This window comes from Mytilus californianus, unplaced genomic scaffold (genome assembly GCF_021869535.1).
Source record: "Mytilus californianus isolate M0D057914Y unplaced genomic scaffold, xbMytCali1.0.p SCAF_2, whole genome shotgun sequence".
NCBI lineage: Eukaryota > Metazoa > Mollusca > Bivalvia > Mytilida > Mytilidae > Mytilus > Mytilus californianus.
The window spans coordinates 119,870,410-119,893,096 of record NW_026262668.1 but is presented as its reverse complement, the minus strand read 5'-3'; the positions used below and the strand labels follow the sequence as shown (position 1 = coordinate 119,893,096).

Below are 22,687 nucleotides of genomic sequence, written 5' to 3'. Positions count from 1 at the left end.
GGCCAAGGTATCATATGGACACATATTCTTGTTATTTACTTATTTCTGTTCCTATATTATGTTTCTGTACGTCCTGAAATTGGTTTCTGTTCTCTAACTTTAGTTTGCCTCAAACCAAATGTTATAAAACTTATACACAATGCTTATTACCACAAAACACAGATCAAGTTTCGAAATTGGGTGGCGTCACTTTTACCGTTCATGAGTTATGCCCCTTTATAAACATAAAAATTGCTGAATTTTTTGTTTCCGTTCTCTAACTTTAGTTTGCCTTGACCAAATATTATAAAACTTATACACAAATTTCTGTATATCAATAGCATATGTTATTAAAAATATATGTTATATGTCTGCACTTATTGATTGGCAGAGCTTTTTATTTGATTGTACCGATACTGGAAATGTACAGGACACAAAGGCATAATTGTATTGGAATTTATGATTTAAAATTATGTTCAATTATAACTGAGGCTTTACGAAGTCAGAATCAGCGTCTGCTGTATTAAATCATGACCATTAACTGTATTTGTATAGCAGTGTACCATGTCTTTCGTTATCTTTTCTGTGATATTAAATTCTTAATAAATGTAAAATTGCATCTTGTTTCTTCATTGCAGGCAATGAATGAGCAAAAAAACCTGAAACGGAGAGCATTCTGCATTTGGAGCCCTTTTTATACAACTGCAAAATATTTGCAGTCGTATAATGGTATGTCGTTGTCGTCATCCGAAGACATTTGGTTACAAGACAATAACTTGAGTATAAGTGTATGGATCTCTATGAAATTGTACCGCAAGGTTCCATACCACGAAAGGGAGGTTGAGATTGATTTTGGGAGTTATTGTCCAAACTGTTTAAGAATTAGTGGCCAAAAAGGGGCCAAAAACAGATATTTTTCTTGTTTCAGGACAATAACTTGTGTATAAGTGTATGGATCTCTATGAAATTGTACCAGAAGGTTCCATACCTCAAAAGAATGGTAGGTATTGATTTAGGCCCAAACCATTTAGGAATTAGGGGTCAAAAAGGGTCCAAAAAACAAGGATTCTCTTATTTCCTGACAATAAATTGAGTATATGTCTATGGATCTCTATGAAATTGTATCACAAGGCTACATACCAAAAAAGGTATGTTTGGGTTGATTTTGGGGGTTATGGCCCTAACTGTTTAGGAAAAAGGGGCCAAAAACAATACTTTTCTAATACTTTGTATAAATTGCTTATTTCTTGAACAATTTCAATGGGGTTTAATTCAAAGTCTTGAATTTTTGGGGTTCTTTAATATGCTGAATCTAACCGTGTATTAAGATTCTGGGTCCGTTTTTAAATTGGTCCACAATGAGGTTTCACCAAAAATTGAATTATTGGGGTTCTTTGGTTTGCTGAATCTAACCTTGTATTTAGATTTGTGATTTTGGGCCCGGTTTTCAAATTGGTCCCCATTATGGTTCAAAGGGTCCAAAATTAAGCTTAGTTTGATTTTAACAAGAATTGATTTCTTTGGGTTATCTTATATGCTGTATCTAAACATGTATTTAGATTTTTGATTTTGGGCCCTTTTTACAAGTTTCCGAATTGGGGTCCAAAGTAAAACTTTGTTTGATTTCACCAAAAATTGAATATATGGGGTTCTTTGATTTATGCTGAATCTAGCTGTTTTTATACGACTGCACAAAATTTTTGCGGTCGTATATTGGTATGACGTTGGCGTCATTGTCGTCGTCGTCGTCCGAAGACACATTGGTTTTCGCACAATAACTTTAGTTTAAGTGAATGGATCTCTATGAAATTTTACGATAAGGTTCAATACCACAAAAGGAAGGTTGGGATTGATTTTGGGGGTTATGGTACCAACAGTAAAGGAATAAGGGGCAAAAAAATAAGCATTTTTCTAGTTTCAAGACAATAACTTGTGGAACGGTGTATGGATCTCTCTGAAATTATACCACAAGTTTCCATACCCCAAAGGGATGGTTAGGATTTGCTTTGGGGGGTTATGGCTCAAACCGTTTAGGAATTAGGGGCAAAAAAGGGGGGAAAAACAAGAGTGTCCTGGTTAATGGAAAAATACTTGAGTACAAAACATAATTTAAAGCAGTGTAAGGGAGGTAATTCAAAATACGTTTTGATTACCTCCCTTACACTGCTTTTAAATTATGTTTAAAGAAATGCATATTTATAAAGGAAGACCAGTAAAAATATCTGCAAATGTTGCATCTTTTTTTTTTACAAAAGAAATCCATATCAAAGATTTGACACCATATTTTAAATTCTATTATAAAATAGATTAAGTTAGCACTATGGTAAATTTTAATGGGTAATCATGGTTGCAAACTCCATTGGAAATTTGAATTGAGAAGATGACCATATCGTGAGGGAAAGAATTTTTTTGGGGAAAAGGGTAGGGGGAGGGGGGGGGTAAAAAGAAATTGTGGGAGGTCAATTTTTTCTCATTTCAGATTTCAAAATTAAAAAGAAAAATTCTTCAAATATTATTTTTTTTGCAAAAAAAAAGTGTGTGTGTGGGGGGGGGGGGGGGGGGGGGGGGGGGTAATACGCAACAGCATAGTGTATTGCACAAAAGCGAAAAATTGAATATAAATTCAAATCATATAACCAATTCTAAGTTCTTTGACAACAGTTATTCTGTGTCAGAAACCTTTTATGTGTCAAATATTAAATAACAATCCAAATTCAGACCTGTATCAAGCGCGAAAATTGCGTCCATTTTTGCCCCAACTGTTCAGGGTTGGACCTGTGCGGTCGATCCAGCTGCGCTCGGCGAAGCAATTTATTTAAAATTTTGGGCCCATTGAGGTCCAAAGGGTCCAAAATTAAACTGTTTGATTTCATCAAAAATTAAATTCTTGGGATTCTTCGATATGCTGAATCTAACCATGTATTTAGATTATAGATATTGGACCATAATGGGCAAATGTTGAATTTCAAATTTTAATTTCTAAGACCACATTTATTCTGTGTCAGAAACCTATGCTGTGTCAAATATTAAATACCAATCCAAATTCAGAGCTATATCAAAATTGAATGTTGTGTCAAGCGGAGCATTTTAAATTAATTTGTTATCCAGTGTTTAGTATTAGATCTCAACTATAAATCAATGTGATTGTAATCACTGATGGAAAGATTGGAATGCTTGTTTTCATAATTTCATACCTTAATTTTGTCGTCCATGAAGTATAGTGGTGCAAAAACTGATTATGTTACAAAACTAGATGCATTTTTGACATTGTAGAGAAAGATCCACAATTTTTCCGTTACTGTAGATAAAATGAGTTTAATATCTATCAAAGTCAGTACATTATTTTAAGTTTATATTTTTGTCAAAAAGAGGAAATTATCAAATAAAGATTCCTCTTAAAATGAGGGAATTCCAATTTTCCTTAAATCTGAAATTAAACTTTTAATAAATGAACGTCCAAGTAATGACTTGCATGCATATTTTTTATCATTTAAAGTTGAAAGTTCATATCTTACCATTATTAATGGTTTACAAAGTCTTCAATTTTGGACTAAAACATTTAATATTGATCTTAACTACAATTGAGAAATTAAGAGTATAATAACTAATACGAAAATTTTTTCCATTTTATTGTCTCCCCTGCAACCAAAAGTTGCAGTATGCGAGACATAGGAATTACTATCTGGCGGCAGCAGGGGCAGCGTAAACTATTTGTATAAAGCTTTATATTTCAGAAGGTAGAAGACCTGGATGCTTTATACCTTGTATGCAGATACCTTCTATACGAAGTTTCTGTCTATCATATGTCCATTGTCCTTGACCTCATTTTCATTGTTTATCGACTGCTTGAAAAAAAATTATAGTTTTTTTGTCATGTGGATTTCTTACTTATCATGAGTAAAAGGATAACAATATTTCGGTTCCCTGCAACAATCTACATGTCCGTCAGACATGGTTCACCTGACCTCGACATCATTTCATGGATCAGTGATCAAGGTTAAATTTACATGATTAGGTCTGTTTCTCAGATACTATAAGCAGAAGGTCAACGTTATGTGGTATTTGGAATTATTTTAAGGGAACATGTCAATCTGTCAGGTTTAATCTGACCTGACCCAAGTTTTTGTGTTTTTGTATGTTTTTCAAATACTATAAGCAATAGATAAACTATATTTTGTGTATGGAATGATTGTAAGGTGTACATGTCAGTCTGGCAGGTTTCATCTGACCTTGACCTCATTTTCATGGTTAATTGGTAAATGTTAAGTTTTTTGTGTTTTGGTCCTTTTTATCAAGTACTATAAGCAATATGTCAATTAAAGTTGGTGTATGAAATTATTGTAAGGTGTAAATGTCTGTCTGGCAGGTATCATCTGACCTTGACTTCATTTTCATGGTTCATTCGTCAAAGTTATGTTTTTGTGTTTTGATCTGTTTTTCAATTGCCATAAGCAATAGGTCAACTATATTTGGTGTATGGAATAATTGTAAGGTTTACATGTCTGTCTGACAGGATTCATCTGACCTTGACCTCACTGTCATTGATCTTTAAATATATATATGTCATACTTACTGAGTTGTGTAATAAGTGGTAATTACAAGCAAATGATTATGAAAGTCAGGAGTCATTTAAAATGTGATTTATTATAGCTGTAAATTGAAATAGACAAGAAGTAATCTCATTACAATTTAACTGAAACTTGATCATAGATGTGATCGAAAGTTTTGTAGGTAAACCAGTTGAGAAGGATATGACATTGGAGGAGTTTCTGATTTAAACTCCACCTTTGATTTTTTTTTTTTTTTCATCATAGATGTCATTCATTGCACTTAATTAAATTAAGAACAATGACCATACTTACAAGTCAATTGCCATACATACTTGAGTATAACAACTCTAAAGATATAACACAAATTTTTCACAGTTCATTTATGCATATTGACATATACATGGGAATTATTTTGGACCATATTTCAGTGTATCAAGATGTAGTGGCTAAAATGGCTTTTATAATATCCTGATTTCTGTGGTGATACCATAAGAAAGAATTGGAGTTAAAAGTTTCAATCTTCCTAAAAAGGTTTTTTATGCCCCCGCCGTAGAGGAGGGGGCATTAAGTTTTACCCTTTTCCGTCTGTACGAACGTCCCAAAATTGGTTTCCGTTTTTCTAACTTTAGGTTGCCTCAACCAAATGTTATGGAACTTATACACAATGCTTATTACCACAAAACCCAGATCAAGTTTGTACATGGATTGTTTGTTGCTTGCTTTGTGTCCAGTGGAAAAAAATGTCTTTCTTTTTATGAGCATTAAATGTTATTTGATGTTGAAGGATTTTTGTCGTTGTATTCCTAAAAATAATTTGTTTGTTTAAAAAAATGGGAAAATGGAAATCCAATTAAAAATGATTTTATTGAGTAATGTTGCTATGTTAACGATGTACAGTAGTAACAGATACTAAATGAATCGTACCCCTTGCATCTGCATAAAAAGCAATATCACAACAGTTAAAGGCTTTTAAAGCACATGGTCTTGAATAATTGAAACTATGCATTGGTAATATAATAAGACTTAATTTTTTAGATGAGTTAAAATTTTCATTTCACTGATAACCCGTAAGGAAGTAATAGTTAAATGCACTTATCTTTCAAACCACAGGTAAGTAACACTTATATTGTCTATTTTCATAATTAAATTTTGGTTATCTTTTTTTTATTTCATACTTAAATTACTATGTTTCACTGTTGTTCGGATTTATTTTCATCTAAAACAAAAGATGAAGACAAAGGTAGGATAAGTTTAATTCTTAAGAGCATGATATGTAGTTCACTTTGAATTTTCTGGGTTTTTTTCTCCATCAAATAAACTGTCAGTAAAAATATATGATAATCATAAATGGTGTCCATTGAAGAATTATACGTTAAAATTACCATTTTAATGACAGTTTCTATATTCTTTTACGGGACAGCTGGTAATAAGATAGAAGTATAAGTGAAATAGACAATATACCCCGGAGTTGATTGTGTATGCCATTTGGCTAGCTTCATTATGCCCTTTTTTGGTTAGCTTTTTCGTATCGTTCTGGATGGTAATCTGAAAATAAAACCAGGTAAATTTGTGCGATTTTGTGATTGATCATAAATGATATATGAATAACAAGGTGTGCGTCAACGAGAAAGAAACCCAGAAACACAAGAAACAATTTAAAGACATATAGAGGTCAACATGCGGTCTTCAACCACAGAAAAGTAACTTTTCAATTTCTAAATAATCCGCGTCTATACAAATTATGAATAAATTTGACAAAATATCAAAAATCTACCATCAACAACGTATTCTTGAAAGGACTACAATTATAATGTACAATAACATTAATGGTACCAATTCTTCTGCACCAGAAGCGCATTTCGACATCAAATGCCTTTCATGGATGCCCGAAGCCAAAACATAATACATGTACAAACAAGAGCCAGGAGCCAGTTGTTCAGTGGTTGTCGTTTATTGGTGTAGTTCATAAGTGTTTCTCATTCTCGTTTTTTGGCAGTTAAGCTGCCATATGCTAGCACCCTAGATTTGTGTTCTTCCCACTGAATAGTGAAAAAGTGCTGTTGTTATTATCTATCTGGCTTAGTATGTTATTAATAACTAATTGGGCACTTTTTCATACTATCAATTCTGGAATACAAAAAATATGACCAGAAAAACCTTAAATGATCGTCGAACAACCCAAAATTTTTGAAGTTGCACATAGGAAGTAGTGCTCAATAGAAATCCTTATGTAGTTTATTTTCCACTGTACTTTTGGCTAAGATGTCAAAGAACAATTGTATGAAATATTTAATCGCCGAAAATCTCTAAAGACAAGTCGTTTACATTTCCCAAATGGCAAAAGTCGTAGGGATATTGTTTGTCGTCGATACGTATTAAATACGTCAGTAGTCTATTAATAAGTTGGCGGCAATTTCAAATTAGAAGACGAAATTAACGTAACTTTTAAATTTTGAGGATTCTGATGATAGAAAGGTAATTATTGTTAATCATGAAATTCTTTTTGTTTGAGATGAGTGTTAATAAATTGTGTAATCACATTTGAATTTCATTCTTTTATATTACTCCGTTTTTTACATAAATGACCTTGTCAAGTAATGCACTCTCGGAGAATGCACTACTAGACTGGTTTCCGTTACATATATACCAATATAACAAGTTTTGCAAGTGATAGCTCGTCATTAGTAATTCCGATTTTAATAATTCTAACACCCAAGCCCAAAAAAAACAACTCTAAATACTTAAAAAACTTCTATTCTTTGATTGTTTACTATAGTACCATTAATCAACTGGTGAATGCGTAACCACTGACTTTTGATTGGATTAGATTTGTTAAACACGAGTTGCCTCCCTTGGGAAAACAAAAATATTTTGCGTGTAATTTTCAAAGTATCGTGTTTTGGGGCTATCTATTTTCACGAACACGATCGTGAAATCAGGACAGCGGATCAATATCATGTAGTTCACGCCTAAATCGTGAAAGTTTGCAGGTATTAGTCGTACACGAAACGTAAGTTCGTTTGATTCTGATGTTATTTTTACGGAAATTGACGTACTGGTCGATGTTTTAAGAAATGCGGAACAACTCGTCCCGGAGACAAGTCGGACGGAGTCTACTCGGCCCATCTAACAAGACAACTCGGACCGCTTGTCAGATTTACTTAGGTTTCATAAAATGTAAGCCATCAATTTTCGTTTGTGCCTTATTTAGGGGTATTTTGAGGGGCCTAAAGAAGGGATGGGGTTTACTGTAGAACCATATGGGATTTTTTTTAAATTTTCAAATGACTATTACTCGAAAACAGTAAGTGATAGACACACACGGTCTTCATTAATGAGAACAGGACAATAAAATAAATCAAATAAAATATAGGGTGAATTGTGATTCCCACCCCTATAGCTAAACCATATATATTCTTGTATGGGATAATAAAACAATAAAAATGAAAATAATTTGGGGGAGTACCCGTTGTCACCCCACCCCCTTCTGTTTGATAACTTGTAAACAGTCGAGATCCCTACCCCTAAACCATATATATTCATGGAAGAGACAGTATAACAAATCAAATGAAATATAGGGGGAGTCCCGTGAGTCACTCCACCCCTCCTGTTTGAGAACTTTGGAAACGGTTAAGATCCCCACTCCTAAACCATATATATTCATGTATGGGACAATATAACAAATCAAATGAAATATAGGGGGAGTCCCTGGGGGTCACCACATCCCCTCCTGTTTGGGAACTTGTAAACGGTCGAGATACCCACTCCTAAACCCTATTTATTCCTGTTCGTCATTTCTAAAAGATTTGAATGACAAACAGGACGGTTAAGATCCCCACCCCTAAACTATATATATTCATGTATGGAACAGTATAACAAATGAAAGGAAATAAAGGGGGGAATCCCTGGGGGTCACCACACCCCCTCCTGTTTGAGAACTTGTAAACGGTCGAGATGCCCACTCCTAAACCCTATTTATTCCTGTTCGTCATTTCAAAAAGATTTGAATGACAAACAGGGTCAATCTCCTAGGCGTTACATACATTTGTATGCATATCACTTTACTAGACCAAACCAATGTGAACTGTCCAATGCCAGGCGACCATGGGAATGACGAATTATGGTAGCTTTGTTAGGGAAACTTAGTCACAGCATCCTGTTACAATTATTTCTTGTTCATTATAAAATTTTATTGATGCTAAAAATGAGTCTAGGTTGATTGGATTTACTTAAAATATTTTTTGAATTATTTCATTTATGGCTCATTTTTAAAGAAAACATATGAATCTTTCAAGAAGTGTAAAGCCCAAGAATGTTAGACCAACTGTTTTATAATCACCTGTCATTTTATTCCAAACTTGGTATGGAGTGACATCATGGACTTGGGGTGAAGGTGGGGGTAATTTACATTTACTATGGGCAGGTCAGTCAGACCTCACCTTTGATCCCTGTAGTAGTAAACATTTGTCTGATTTGTTTTTCATAATTTTTGCACTGAAGAACCCAAATTCGGTGTTCCTTCCAGGGAAGCAAATCCGTTCAAACTATTACAAACTCATTCTTCGTCAACTTTTACCACTAATACTGAATGATATATATATGCGTTGCTTTTGAAAACCTTGATAAAATATTAATTAATTTGCCTTAGTAATCATTTCATTAAATAAACAATGTACAATATACAAATGTTTAATGTTTCTTTTTTCAAATCTTAAAAAAAAATTGAAGCAAGACTCCCACAGTTTTCATAATTACGTTTGCCTTGGTTTTTGGTTAACTGCCTACAGCGCTTACAGTGCTTTGATTTAAATAGATTAGACCGTTGGTTTTCCTGCTTGAATTGTTTTACACTAGTCATTTAGGGGCCCTTTATAGCTTGCTGTTCGGTGTGAGCCAAGGCTCCGTGTTGAAGGCCCGGCATACTTTGACCTATAATTGCTTACCTCTTATACATTGTGACTTGGATGGAGAGTTGTCTCATTGGCACTCATACAACATCTTCTTGTTTATATAGAACGTTGGTTTTCCTGTTTGAATTGTTTTACACTAGTCATTTTGGGGCCCTTTATAGCTTGCTGTAAGGTGTGAGCCAAGGCTCCGTGTTGAAGGCCTTACTTTGACCTATAATTGCTTACCTCTTATACATTGTGACTTGGATGGAGAGTTGTCTCATTGGCTCGCATACCATATCTTCTTGTTTATATTAAGAGCTGACAAAAAAAAGAACTCCAAACTCTGATCAGTAATGAGAGTTATGCATGAGGTAGATTCATCTCTTAATCTAAAACTACTTTGAAATTTTAAAACATCAAAATATAAATAATCCGTATTTTCAGTCTACTGACAACTGGGCTGGCGATACGCTCGTAAGGGACTTAAAGTCAACCATCATCGTATCGACCCAGTTGTAGTATAAATACCATTAACAAGACCACTTTTACTGCACCAGATGTGCATTTCGACAATTAATGTCTCGTCAGTGATGTTCCAATATAAATATCAGTTAATCTTGTAAGAAAATAAGGTTCCAGTTTCCTCATTAAAAATTGTTATTACGGTGATCGATATTTGCTGACATCTACGTCAATTGGGACTGCATGGTAGATAGTTATCTCATTGACAATCATACCACATCCTCTAATTTTTATATTGAGATCTTTCATGGTATGTTCCATTTGGTATCGAGCATACATCTTTTTTAGTAATTCCCACTTTTATGTCTGTATGTTCCTGATGTAGTACACTCGTTATGTTTTACATTGATCCAATACATTGTAATGGTTACACAGGGAAGTTAACAAGTTTACACACGTTCAAAAATAACTTACGTCAGAGTTTTAAAAAATAAATAGACATTTAAAATATATGCGTGTTAATATACATGCACAATGCTTTATTATAAACAAGATTTGAAAAATTAAAACCAATCACTGAAGAGCCTGTAAAAAAATTGATAACAGAAGTTCAATTTACTGGTTATTATAAAAACCTTACAGTTACTTTTCAAGGAAACAAGATGAATTGTAAGTTGGCTAAAATTTTGTAAATATATGGTTACTTGGCCTACAGATAATGGGGATGAGCGCTGGAACATAACTCAACTTGATGATAGAATAGAATCTTCATTTTTCGCATTATGCGCATCTTCTATGCCAACAGAATTTGCATATACAAATTATTTTCTCTTAATTGATAACACGGTTCAGAGATTGTGCTTTCCTGTTAGTATTTTCTTAATACTTTGTTCATGCCTTCAAAGAAGATGCTGAACTAGCGGTAAGATGTCCTCACTCCCAAATTTAAAGGTCGTCTGTATAGCTTGGTTGACCGTTACAAAATATCCGTGCCCTTATATGGATATAATATATTTATAAGTACAATAATAAATACAACCACATCCTTCTTTCTTGGTAAATAATTGATCACTGAAAATTATTTATAACTGGAAGGTCGAGCATGAACTGACAACCTGTGTGTTGATCACTGACATTTAGTAGGTTAAATGTAACTCGTCAATGAGTTTTGTTGACTAACTACTTCTCTTTTTCCTTATTCTTTTGGCAAAGGCTTTGTCTGTTTTTCGTCCGTTTGGGATTTGATTACACTTTTAGTATCTTATAGTTTCTTCGAAATGCAAAATGTAAAGCAACTGTCATTTATAGTGTTACACATTTCAAAATACAAAGCCCATTTGAGTACACTTCATTTACACTTGAATCAATTACCACTTTAAAAATAAATATGACAGAGGATGTTACTTTATCACTCTGTAAGTGGTTGTGGTAAGAGGGATAGTTGTCAGTGAATCATATTTATCTTTTTTTAAAATAACTCTAAATAAAGCATATTTTGTTGAATGAACAAGTGTGGACAGATCAGTGTGGATAGTATGATTGGATGTTTGACAGTGTTTTATATGATTTTGGATACATTTTGTAGCTAGGAGAGGAACACATAATAGGTTGAAGTCGTTCATTTTTTTCTTAATGTGATTTTTTTATTATTAATTGTTTTGGCTTTTAACTAGCAGTAACTAGTCAGTAACTGCGAGTACTCTCAAATCGTACTTTCTTTTTAATTTGACCTGTTGATACTATTTGTAATGCTTTTTTGTTATTAAATGTTTTAAAACATGGATCTTGTCTATATACCAGCTTTGATTATTTGGTATTTAATTTACTACAAATTTTCACTTCTTCGTACAATGAACATCAAAATTATTTAATTTTTCCTTAGATGCTGTTCTTGGACCTATACAGGAAGTTTTATCTAGCACTAATTGTATATTTTTATTGTTGATATTCACCCCATATGTACCAAGTGTTAGATTAGTTTTATTGATATTAAAGAAATTTCGTGGTATTCCTAAACGGAAGATTTTGTACACACAGAAGAAGAAGTATACTCAACAACAAAATTATTTTCATTTACCTGTGTATAATATGACGCAGGTTTCTTCAAAAGTGATGATTTTCTAAAAATTGTATGAAATTTCACAGTGATATCATACTTTAACTTTGTTTAAACCTGTTTATTTACTTTTGACTTTAATTATTTATCCCTTGTATTTTTTTTTATTAACTGTGTATTTGCATTCAGGTGTCACGGGTCAAATTTATTCGTTCATTGTGTGTTAATTTACGTTTTTCGATTGAGTTAAGCCTTCCAATTGATATTTAAGTCTCCCAAACGAAGTTTGGGAAGACTTATTGTTTTTGCTCAGTTCTTATTCTTCTTCTTCTTCTTCTTCTTCTTCTTCTTCTTCTTCCTCTTCCGCCGCTTTTAAATTTGAACTTGTCCGCACCTGTTCTCCAAAACCGCTTGTCAGATTAACTTAGGGTTTCACAATATGTTAGACTAACATGTCTAGTGGTGCAATCAGGGTTTTGTGTGTGCAATGGGGTTTATAAAGGGGTACTTTGAGGGGCAAAAAGAAAAGAGGGTTTTACTATAGAACCCTATGGGATTTTATTTTTCAAAATTTTCAAATGGTTATAAATTGAAAACCGTTTGTGATAGACACAATATTTTTAATTGAAAATGTTCTAAATGATAAAGCCCATTAAATGAAATACAGGGTTAATCCCCAGGGGCCACCCCCACCCCCTGCCATTTAAGAAAGTTCTAATACCTTGTAAGTGGTCAAGATCCCCACCCCTAAACCATATATATTTTGGTTTGTTATGCTAAGATGGTTTGAATGATATACAGGGTTAGTCCCCAGGGGTCATCCCGACCCCCTGCCCTTTGAGAAAGTTCTAATATCTTGTAAATGGTCGAGATCCCCACCCCTAAACCATATATATTCTGGTTTGTCATGATAAAGCACATCAAATGTAATACAGGCTTAGTCCCCAGGGGTCACCCCCACTCCCTGCCATTTAAGAAAGTTCTAATATCTTCTAAGTGGTCAAGATCCCCACCCCTAAACCATATATATTCTGGTTTGTCATGCTAAGATGGTTTGAATGATATACAGGGTTAGTCCCCAGGGGTCATCCTGACCCCCTGCCATTTGAGAAAGTTCTAATATCTTGTAAATGGTCGAGATCCCCACCCCTAAACCATATATATTCTGGTTTGTCATAATAAAACACATCAAATGAAATACAGGGTTAGTCCCCAGGGGTCACCCCCACCCCCTGCCATTTAAGAAAGTTCTAATATCTTCTAAGTGGTCAAGATCCCCACCCCTAAACCATATATATTCTGGTTTGTCATGCTAAGATGGTTTGAATGATATACAGGGTTAGTCCCCAGGGATCATCCTGACCCCCTGCCATTTGAGAAAGTTCTAATATCTTGTAAATGGTGGAGATCCCCACCCCTAAACCATATATATTCTGGTGTGTCATGATAAAGCACATCAAATGAAATACAGGGTTAGTCCCCAGGGGTAACCCCACCCCTTGCCATTTAAGAAAGTTCTAATATCTTCTAAGTGGTCAAGAACCCCACCCCTAAACCATATATATTCTGGTTTGTCATGCGAAGATGGTTTGAATGATATACAGGGTTAGTCCCCAGGTGTCATCCCGACCCCCTGCCATTTGAGAAAGATCTAATATCTTGTAAATGGTTGAGATCCCCACCCCTAAACCATATATATTCCTATTTGTCATGTCTCGAACATTTGAATGACGTATACGGTCAGTCCCCAGGGGTTCCCCCCACCCCCAATTTTCTAATATCTTGTAAATGGTTGAGATCCCCACCCCTAAACCATATATATTCCTGTTCGTCATGTAATGAACATTTGAATGACGTATAGGGTCAGTCCCCAGGGGTTCCTCCCCACCCCCAATGTTCTAGTATCTTGTAAATGGTCGAGATCCCCACCCCTAAACCATATATATTCTGGTTTGTCATGCCAAGATGATTTGAATGATATACAAGGTTAGTCCCCAGGCATCACTAATGCATATAACTTTACTGGACCAAACCAATTTTCACTGGACGTTGCCCAATGTCAGGCGACCCTGGGAATTACGAATTATGGGAGCTTCGTTTGGGAGACTTCGTAACAGCATCCTGTTACAATCATTTCTTGTTTATAGTGTGTTTTTCTATGTTGTACTGTTATACTATTGTTTCAGAAAAGGGAGAAGGTTTGGTACCATTAAAACGTTTAATCCCGCTGCAAATGTTTGCATCTCTTCTAAGTCAGGAATCTGATTACAGTAGTTGTCGTCTGTTTATGTAGTTCATTCGTGTTTTCGTTTCTCGTTTTTATATAGATTAGACCGTTGGTTTTTCCGTTTGAATGGTTTTACACTAGTAATTTTTGGGGCCCTTTATAGCTTGCTGTTCGGTGTGAGCCATTGCTCCGTGTTGAAGGCCGTACCTTGACCTATAATGGTTTACTTTTATGAATTGTAACTTGGATGGAGAGTTGCCTCATTGGCACTCATACCACATATTCCTATATATATATGATGGGAGATGGTATCTGAGAACATGTATTTACTTACTATTTGTATGGTTCTATTTATATTACTTTGTGGTGGATCGTCAGTATCATAAGTAAAAGATTTCGGTTAAATGTGGAAATTGTTTCTCAGATTAGAAGACATTTAATGGTTTTTAGTAGGGATGTCAACTCGGTGAAGATTTACTAATCGAGTACTCGTTGGATTTACCGAGCGATACTCGAGTATTCGCTCGGAAAAAACATCTACAAAATGGAAACACAAAATTACACCCATTTTGCGTGTTGTGGGACGTTGTCTTATGGACGTAAACCCTCAATTTTATTACCCAGGACTAGATAATAGTCCTAGGACGTTTATACTATATACTAATTATGTAAGCTGGCAATGATCTAATTAATAAATTAATAAACATCTATAGAAAAAAAGATTACTCAAACAATAGTAATTGGGAATCCTATAAAAACACATTTAATGATCAGCAAAGGGTGATGATTAGAACTTACGGATGCCTTTAACCATTTACTGAGGGTCGATACAGGGTGCAACAAAATTGTTCTTATTAAGTAATATTATCTTGTCAGCTTTTTCTGTGACGAGTCGATTCTCAACTTTGTTACGTAATTAAAAGTCCTGCTGATGAAAATATTTGCTCTGACGGTACAGAGATAGTTTAATGACTCAGACGCGCTACGCTAAAAGTGTAAGTCTTGGAAAGGTGCTCTTATTAATAGTCCACCTATGTTTGGAGGAATTTTAAATGGCAATTTAACGCAAACATTCGAAACGTAATTTTGATTAATTATGATTAATATTTGATTTCGCGGGAGGTGCTCTTAATAAAAATATTATTTCTTTAAGAAGGCAACAACATTCTTACAGGTATTCGATACTCGGTACTACCGAGCGATACTCGAGTACTCGTTGACATCCCTAGTTTTTAGTAATAACAATGCCTGACATGATGATTGGGGCTTGATGAGCTAGAAAGTGAATTTCTGTGTTATTTTTTATTAATTCTTTGAATATATCTCCTCCAAAGCTGGTCAAACCAAAAAAAAAGTTTTGACCAGTATGAAAATGATATCAACAAAAGAACCTTTGTGAGCATGCTTCAAAGACTCATAACTAACTACAGAAGTCATATGATAAAATGTCAAGTGGATATTGTGAACATCTACTTAATATGTCTAAATATCTAAAAAGTTTTAGTATTCAATATGAAAAACGTATTTCAGTTTTTTTTGTTTTATGGATACAAATATAAGATATACCAATACAGTAAGGCAGTTTTGATATGGTATGAAAGTGTAGTAATTAACATTTACTGTTAATTCACACAAATTAAGAAATAAACAAATGAATGATAAATGTTGAACATGTACAATGAAATATATTTTAGAAATCAATTAGTCCAGATAGATAGGCCTTATAAATTTTGGTCTTTTTCTTCACATACTGAATGACCATTTACACTCAGGACTGAGTCGCCAGTAGGCAGTACAGATGTAAAATCAAAGCATTGTAAGCGCTATAGGCAGTTAATCAAAAACATGATGAAAACTGTGGCAGTGTTGCTTAAATTGTTTATCACAGCTTGTTATATCTCATGTTTCAGATTTTTTTTTTGTCATGTGCTGTACTGATTTCCACTATCCTACACACTTTTCACTAACAATATACTATTTTTTTTCAAACGTTAATTATTCATTTTTAAATTACTTTAAAATATGTATCCTTTCGATAATTGAATACCTCAGAAGATGTATGTACACTGTCCCAGGTAAGGGGAAGGTCTGGCGCCAGTACATGTTTAACCCTGCCAGCTTACGTGTGTGTCTGTCCAAATCATTCAGTGGTTGTCATTTGTTGCTGTATATCATATTTATTTTTCATTATTGATTTGTACATAAATCAGGACGCTGGTTTTCTTGTTTGAATTGTTTTACATTTGTCATTTCAAGGCCATTTACAGCTTTATACTATGCAGTATGGGTTTTGCACATTGTTACAGGCTATATGTGACATACAGATGCTTACTTCTATCAACTTCTCAATACACTGGTGAATGAATTTTTCTTATGCAGGAATATTATCATCAGAATTAAGGTTTTCCACAGTGGTATATAGTTTAATTCCAAAATGTTCTAAGAGTTTTCATATGCCACATCAGCATTTTTAGTTAGATCAGCAGGTGTCACTCCGTACAAAAACTGATTTAATAATACTGGGAACAATCTGATGTGTGGTAATTTTATTGTTTATCATGCATGGATCATATTACACAAAAAGATTATGTTGTTGGGCTAGAAATGCTTTTAATTTTCTTTTACATTATTGTACTTCTAAGTGTCCAACCTATTACATATACATCAAATTTCATACAAATATTTTGTCTGTCTTTTTTTAATATGTTTATATTCTTCATTTCTTACATACTCTATAAAACATATTTCATGTATCTGCACATTGTATCATCATTATGTATTCAAACTATCTTTATTTAGCTGATACCTGGGTTACTACTTGTATATGTATTGATAGTGTGCAATAATACGATGTACATATATCTCCCACATTTTATAGTAACAGTTGCACAGACATGTCATAGTTCTAATATTATCATTAGACAGCCTCTAAAAATAGCTGGACCGTTACAGTAAACTCCATGACAAATTATATTCATGTGTTGTAACCCCTGGCAATTTTGTAAAAATTCCTGTTAGAATTCTGAACGAAAATTTGTCTGACTAGTCGTCATATTATAAGACCTGGTAAAAATTTTCATAGATACATGTACTTTGATCATATCTGTAAATATACATATATTCTATAACTATATTCAAAACATCAAAAAGGTCTAAAGTTTCATAGCGGTCATGGAATTATTATGATGACTAGTCAATGCAGCTACTAGATAGTATCATATATTGTACATGCATGTCTTGTCACTTCTAGGATATTAAAGCCAATAATTGGAATCTAGTTGAAATAAAAACAAATACAATAATTTATATTGTTTATTTAGACATACAATCATGATAAAATATATTTACACAAGTTTTGTCCATGAAATTGAAACGAAATCATTATGGGATCATGGGATATTCTTTTTTTAGGGTCAGATCAAAGTTTGATTTTCGACAAATTAAAAAGATGAGCAGTTTGAGAGTCAGAGAGATAAAATTATGTTAAATTTTATTTCTTTCATTCAATTTTATACATACAATGTATATGTCATTTAATATAGTATGCTCTAGTCTGCCTTTGTTGTAAGTTGACTCATGGTCTCTGATAGGTCTATCAGACAGAATTATATTGTGAATACCAAAATTTAGTAGTAAATGTTTATTTGAGTTGACTTTTAGTGGTATCAGTTGGTTGGCGTGGTACGACTTTGCAATCATGAGTGTGAGTTGTTGACTTGCTTCCCTGTGGAGAACACTGAGTTTGTTCAATTTAAGTTCTATGGTACAATGACACAAATCAGACAATGCCTTACTATTATTGCAATCAAAGGTGAGGTCTGATTGACCTGCCTTTAGTAAATGTAAATGACCCGCCCACTCCAAGTCCATGATGTTACTTGAGATCTATACCAAGATTGGAATAAATAAACGGTTGGTCATCTAAGCATACATGCAAGCTACGCCACTGCCTTTGTATAAAACAGGAATGTGTTGAGTCAAATGAACACATATCTTACTGAATCAATTCTTAATTGAACGGAATATATCTGTTGATCACGTCCTCACCGTAGCTAGTTAACTAGTCTCTGTATAATAGTTGTTATATCTGAAGTTATGATCTGTTTTACTTTGATATAATTCTTAAAAATGTCAGTGACAAAAGTACGAAATAAGCTGTTGAATGACATATGATAAAGTCTAGACGTATAATCTGATGAATAGTATTACCTAAACCATTATTTTTAATATAATGCAGATAATAATATACAATTATTGACTTTTGATGAGGTTGATACAATGATTTAGCAACCCCAGATATATGATTTTCACCTAGGCCAACGACCGAAAACAAGAAGAACAGAATGAAAAAAATACACCGAAAAAATTAAGAAAAAGAAAAACAAGAAATTACATGAAGTCATAAACCTACGTCATTGACGTTGCATTGGAATATCTTTATTTAGGTACACGGACGACGTTCCAAATCTTATATTATCCTTTCGCGATTTATTCTGCGGTGATTATAATGTTTTATCAAAGATTCCCTATGCTTTTAGCAAATGGGAAAACAGTAAATGTGTAGTCATATAATAACAAAGAATTATAAAATTATAAAGTTTAGAGTGCATGCAATCTAAGACTCTTTCATCTTATATAGTATTAAAACATTTGCCTTTCCTCACAAGTATTCCTCATTCCGAACAGATAGACAAATTGAAAGAGTTGGTCCTGCTTTATTTCATAAAAAAACAATGGCTTACGTAGAAACAAGTTTCTTGTCTTGGGGATGGACTAATCGTACTTTATAAAAAAATTAAACAATCAAACAAAAACTTCTCTCAAACTGACATTACCAAGATGCTTGATTTGTTGATTGACAACATATATGTTTCGTTTGGAGGACGTGTTTTTCCAAAAAAATTCGGCATTCCCATGGGAACCAACTGTGCTTTACTTCTTGCCGACTTGTTCCTTTATTCATATGAGCCTGACTTCATACAGGAACATCTTATGAAGAAAGAAAAGAAGCAGTATCCTTTAACTTCACTTTCAGCTATATAGATGATGTTCACTCACTAAATAATTCAAAGTTTAGTGACTACGTTGAACGCATCAATCCCATCGAACTTTAGACAAAGGATACAACATATGCAGTTAAGTCTGCCTCATATCTTGACTTACATCTATAAAGTGAAAATGAGGGTCGTCGAAAATAAAACTTTGACAACATACATGTTCCAATTGTCTTAACTACAATCCCGTCCCCTTTACCCAACATGTGACCTACCGAATTAGACTTATCCTAGGGTTTGTACTAACATGAGCAACACATGAGGAGTATGATCTGTTTTCCCTTTCCGGAGCATCCGATATCACCCCTAGTTCTTGTGGGGTTCGTGTTGCTTAGTCTCTTGTTTTCTATGTAATGTTTTGAGTACTGTTGTTTGTCTGTTTGTCATTTTCGTTTTTTTTGCCATGGCGTTTGTCAGTCTATTTTCGACTAATGATTTTGAATGTCCCTTTGGTATCCTCCTCCTCTGTTTTTTTACAAACATTTTATTAAATAAATTCATTCAGTGGTAATTTTGAAATGACTGATGGCAAATAAAATGGAATTGACTCTTATAAAAAGAGGAAATATGGGCATTATTAAACGATGCAAACAATATTTAAGTATCATTTCCCTAGTATTCAGCATATATTATGCAGACCTACCAATGCTAATGTTCAAAAAGCGCTTAGAACAATGATGGTGTATGCATTTACATTTAAATAAAGAAATAATTTCACTCTTATTCAACAAACACAAAAGTTTAAGTATCTGTATACTTATATTACGGAGCTCGTTTCATATACGAATTTTTGATATATATGTAGCCGTCAGATCCGTGTATATAAGTAAAGGACGGGTTGATCGCTGATTGTTGCCCCGGTAACTCTCACATATAATCCTTCAGATTACGTCAAATAAGCTATGGGTCAGCGATCACCGAACATTCACCAAACAGTCAAGTTCACGTCAAACAGTAACGCCTAAGGTTGCAAGTACTGTAAAGATAGATACATATCATATACAACTCTTTGTTCGAACTGACAATACGTAACGGAGAGGCATTTAAATGTTGATTTACAATACACTCAGTATTAAATGGTTGTCGTCTTTTGTTTTGTTAGAATAAGGTTAGTTATAGAAATAAATATCTATTTACGAACTAAATACTTATTAAACATAGATCCATTTTGTTTTTGTCTTTTTTGATGATCACTTGAAATATTTAAAGTATTTGTATCAATTACATATTTAATGACACTGCGTTTTTATGTTTTTAAAAACAAAGTAAAATAACTGAAAGTATTCAAATAGTTTGCCTTTAATGATTGTAAATATTGTAAATATTGGATTAAAACGTAGTTATTAACAAACATTCGAGTAAGTTATATGTTATGGATATAATAATGCTATTGGTATAACATTATCGTCGAACTCCCAAATCCCAACTCGTCGAACTTTATATGAACAATTTATTCCATTGCACAATTCAAATCGTCTCCGCAACATATAATGACATTGATATAACACTGCATGTACATATAATGACATTGATATAACACTGCATGTACATATAATGACATTGATACATTTTTACATTGTAGGTTGACATGATCAATGCTGTAACCAATGGTAACCATGTTTAATTCATTAAAGAATATGATGTTTGGAAATGAGAAAACAGAAGAGTCTGCAGGTTGTATTTTTGACATACAGTCGAACCTCGTTGTGTTGAACTCGGTTGTGTCGAAAACTCGGATAAGTCGGAAGTAATTTCTCGGTCCGGTAAAATTCATTTTTGATCAATGTAAATTTACCTCTGATGAGTCGAACTCTGTTGATTCGAATACTCTGTTAAGTCGAGTAAACTTTATAGCCCCTTCGATATAAAACTAATGTAAACTGACCTCGATGTCTCGAAGTTCAAAAGTAAGAAATTTCTAAAGATGCAGACTTAATGATAAAAATTATAATCAGATATATTTCTTATGCTGTCTAATCATTTTCAAAAGAGATTAAAGCTGTGTAAACATACTTGTGTGTATAAAAGTTAAAATGACATGTTTATGGTGTCCGGTATTTAACACCTTTGTTGATTGTCCAAGCGGAACGTTAGTATGTTGAACATATTTTACCCGTACATAAAAATGAAACGAATTTAAATGACCCAAGCCGAGATTAAATACATTGTTAGAATAAAACTCTATTTATTACAATAAATAAAAGGATTAAGACAATTATGATCAATTTATAATAATTGAACGCAAAGCAGACGACCCTTGATCAACTTGTTTCGTTCCGCAAGTGATTTCATGATTTATGGGGACTAACCTTTGTAAATATTTGTGTATTGATTTTTTTATACGACCGCAAACATTTTTTGGGGTTCGTATAATACTATGATGTCTTCGTCGTGCGAAGACACATTTGGTTTCCGGACAATAACTTTAGTTTAAGTGAATGGATCTCTATGAAATTTTACAACAAGGTTCATTACCACAAAAGGAAGGCTGGGATTTTAGGGGTTATGGTCCCAACCGTTTAGGAATTAGGGGCCAAAAAGGGTCTTAAACAAGCATTTTTCTAGTTTTCAGACAATTACTTGTGTTTAAATGTATTGATGTCTCTCACATTGTACCACATTTTACAAAAAAAACATTTCTTCAAATGTATCTTTTTTTTGGAAAAGAGGGTGGGGTCAAAAAAATAATTTTTTTGGGGATAAACAAAATTGTTTTTTTTTTTTTTCGGGGGTGCAATTTTTTTCACTCAAATTTAAGAAAGCAAAAAGAAAATTTCTTTAAATATTTTTTTTTTTGGGGGGGGGGGGGGGGTAAAACATTTTTTTTAGGGGGGTCAATTTTTTTTCCTAAGTATTCCGCAACAGCACAGTGTATTGCACAAAAGCAAGAAATCTCCAATTGAATATAAATTCAAAAAAATCATATAACCAATTTCAGGTTCTTTGACTACATTTATTCTGTGTCAGAAACCTATAATGTGTCAAATATTTAATTACAATCCAAATTCAGACCTGTATCAAGCTTGAATATTGTGTCCATTTTTGCCCCAACTGTTCAGGTTTGGACCTCTGCGGTCGTATCCAGCTGCGCTCGGCGAAGCAGTTTATTAATGAATTTTATGTATCTGTGCTTGTGTGTTTAATTATTATGAGGGACAAAAAAATAAAGAGAAAGAATACACAATCATAAAGTGTCATATAAAAAAGACGCTGAGTCTGTTCAAAATATCTAGTTTACACAAATCTCATACCGTATTTCATGGATTCCAAATTTATGAATCCACAATTGACCTTAGATGAGTCGAACCCCGGATAAGTCGAATATTTTTGTGCTGTCCTTTCGACTTCGACATAACGAGGTTCCACTGTATTAGGATAAATACACTAAATATAACAGTTTGATTATCTTTTTACCTTCGCACTAGACTGTAAAGAATCATACTCTGCTTTCATTTTACAAAAGGCTG

The 22,687-nt window shown here is 33.6% G+C and overlaps 2 protein-coding genes and 1 long non-coding RNA gene across 14 annotated transcripts in view; 2 read left to right on the top strand and 1 right to left on the bottom strand.

The window, feature by feature from the left end:
• The window catches only part of LOC127728714 (metallophosphoesterase MPPED2-like), an 89,434-nt gene that overhangs the window by 43,272 nt on the left and 23,475 nt on the right, over positions 1-22,687 (top strand). For 2 of the 12 annotated variants that reach the window (XM_052236354.1, XM_052236356.1), the window contains exon 2: positions 20,803-20,894. The exons of 6 other annotated variants lie outside the window; for them this stretch is intronic. In XM_052236354.1, coding sequence (XP_052092314.1) covers positions 20,828-20,894 — 67 coding nt within the window. In that variant the 5' untranslated portion in view covers positions 20,803-20,827. Of the gene's footprint in view, positions 1-7; positions 599-20,158; positions 20,329-20,483; positions 20,579-20,802; positions 20,895-22,687 lie in introns of those variants that run through there. 4 more of the 12 variants (XM_052236357.1, XM_052236352.1, XM_052236355.1 and 1 more) reach the window with 4 other exon arrangements.
• LOC127728718 (metallophosphoesterase MPPED2-like) overlaps positions 5,694-22,687 on the top strand; it is a 154,221-nt gene continuing 137,227 nt past the window's right edge. Inside the window, exon 1 of the mRNA XM_052236365.1 lies at positions 5,694-5,769. Coding sequence (XP_052092325.1) covers positions 5,715-5,769 — 55 coding nt within the window. The 5' untranslated portion in view covers positions 5,694-5,714. The remainder of the gene's footprint in view (positions 5,770-22,687) is intronic.
• On the bottom strand, positions 12,203-14,086 carry LOC127728735 (uncharacterized). The gene is made up of 2 exons (XR_007994339.1): positions 13,436-14,086; positions 12,203-12,899 (listed from the first exon to the last, which is right to left on the bottom strand). It is a non-coding gene; the product is annotated as an uncharacterized LOC127728735 (long non-coding RNA).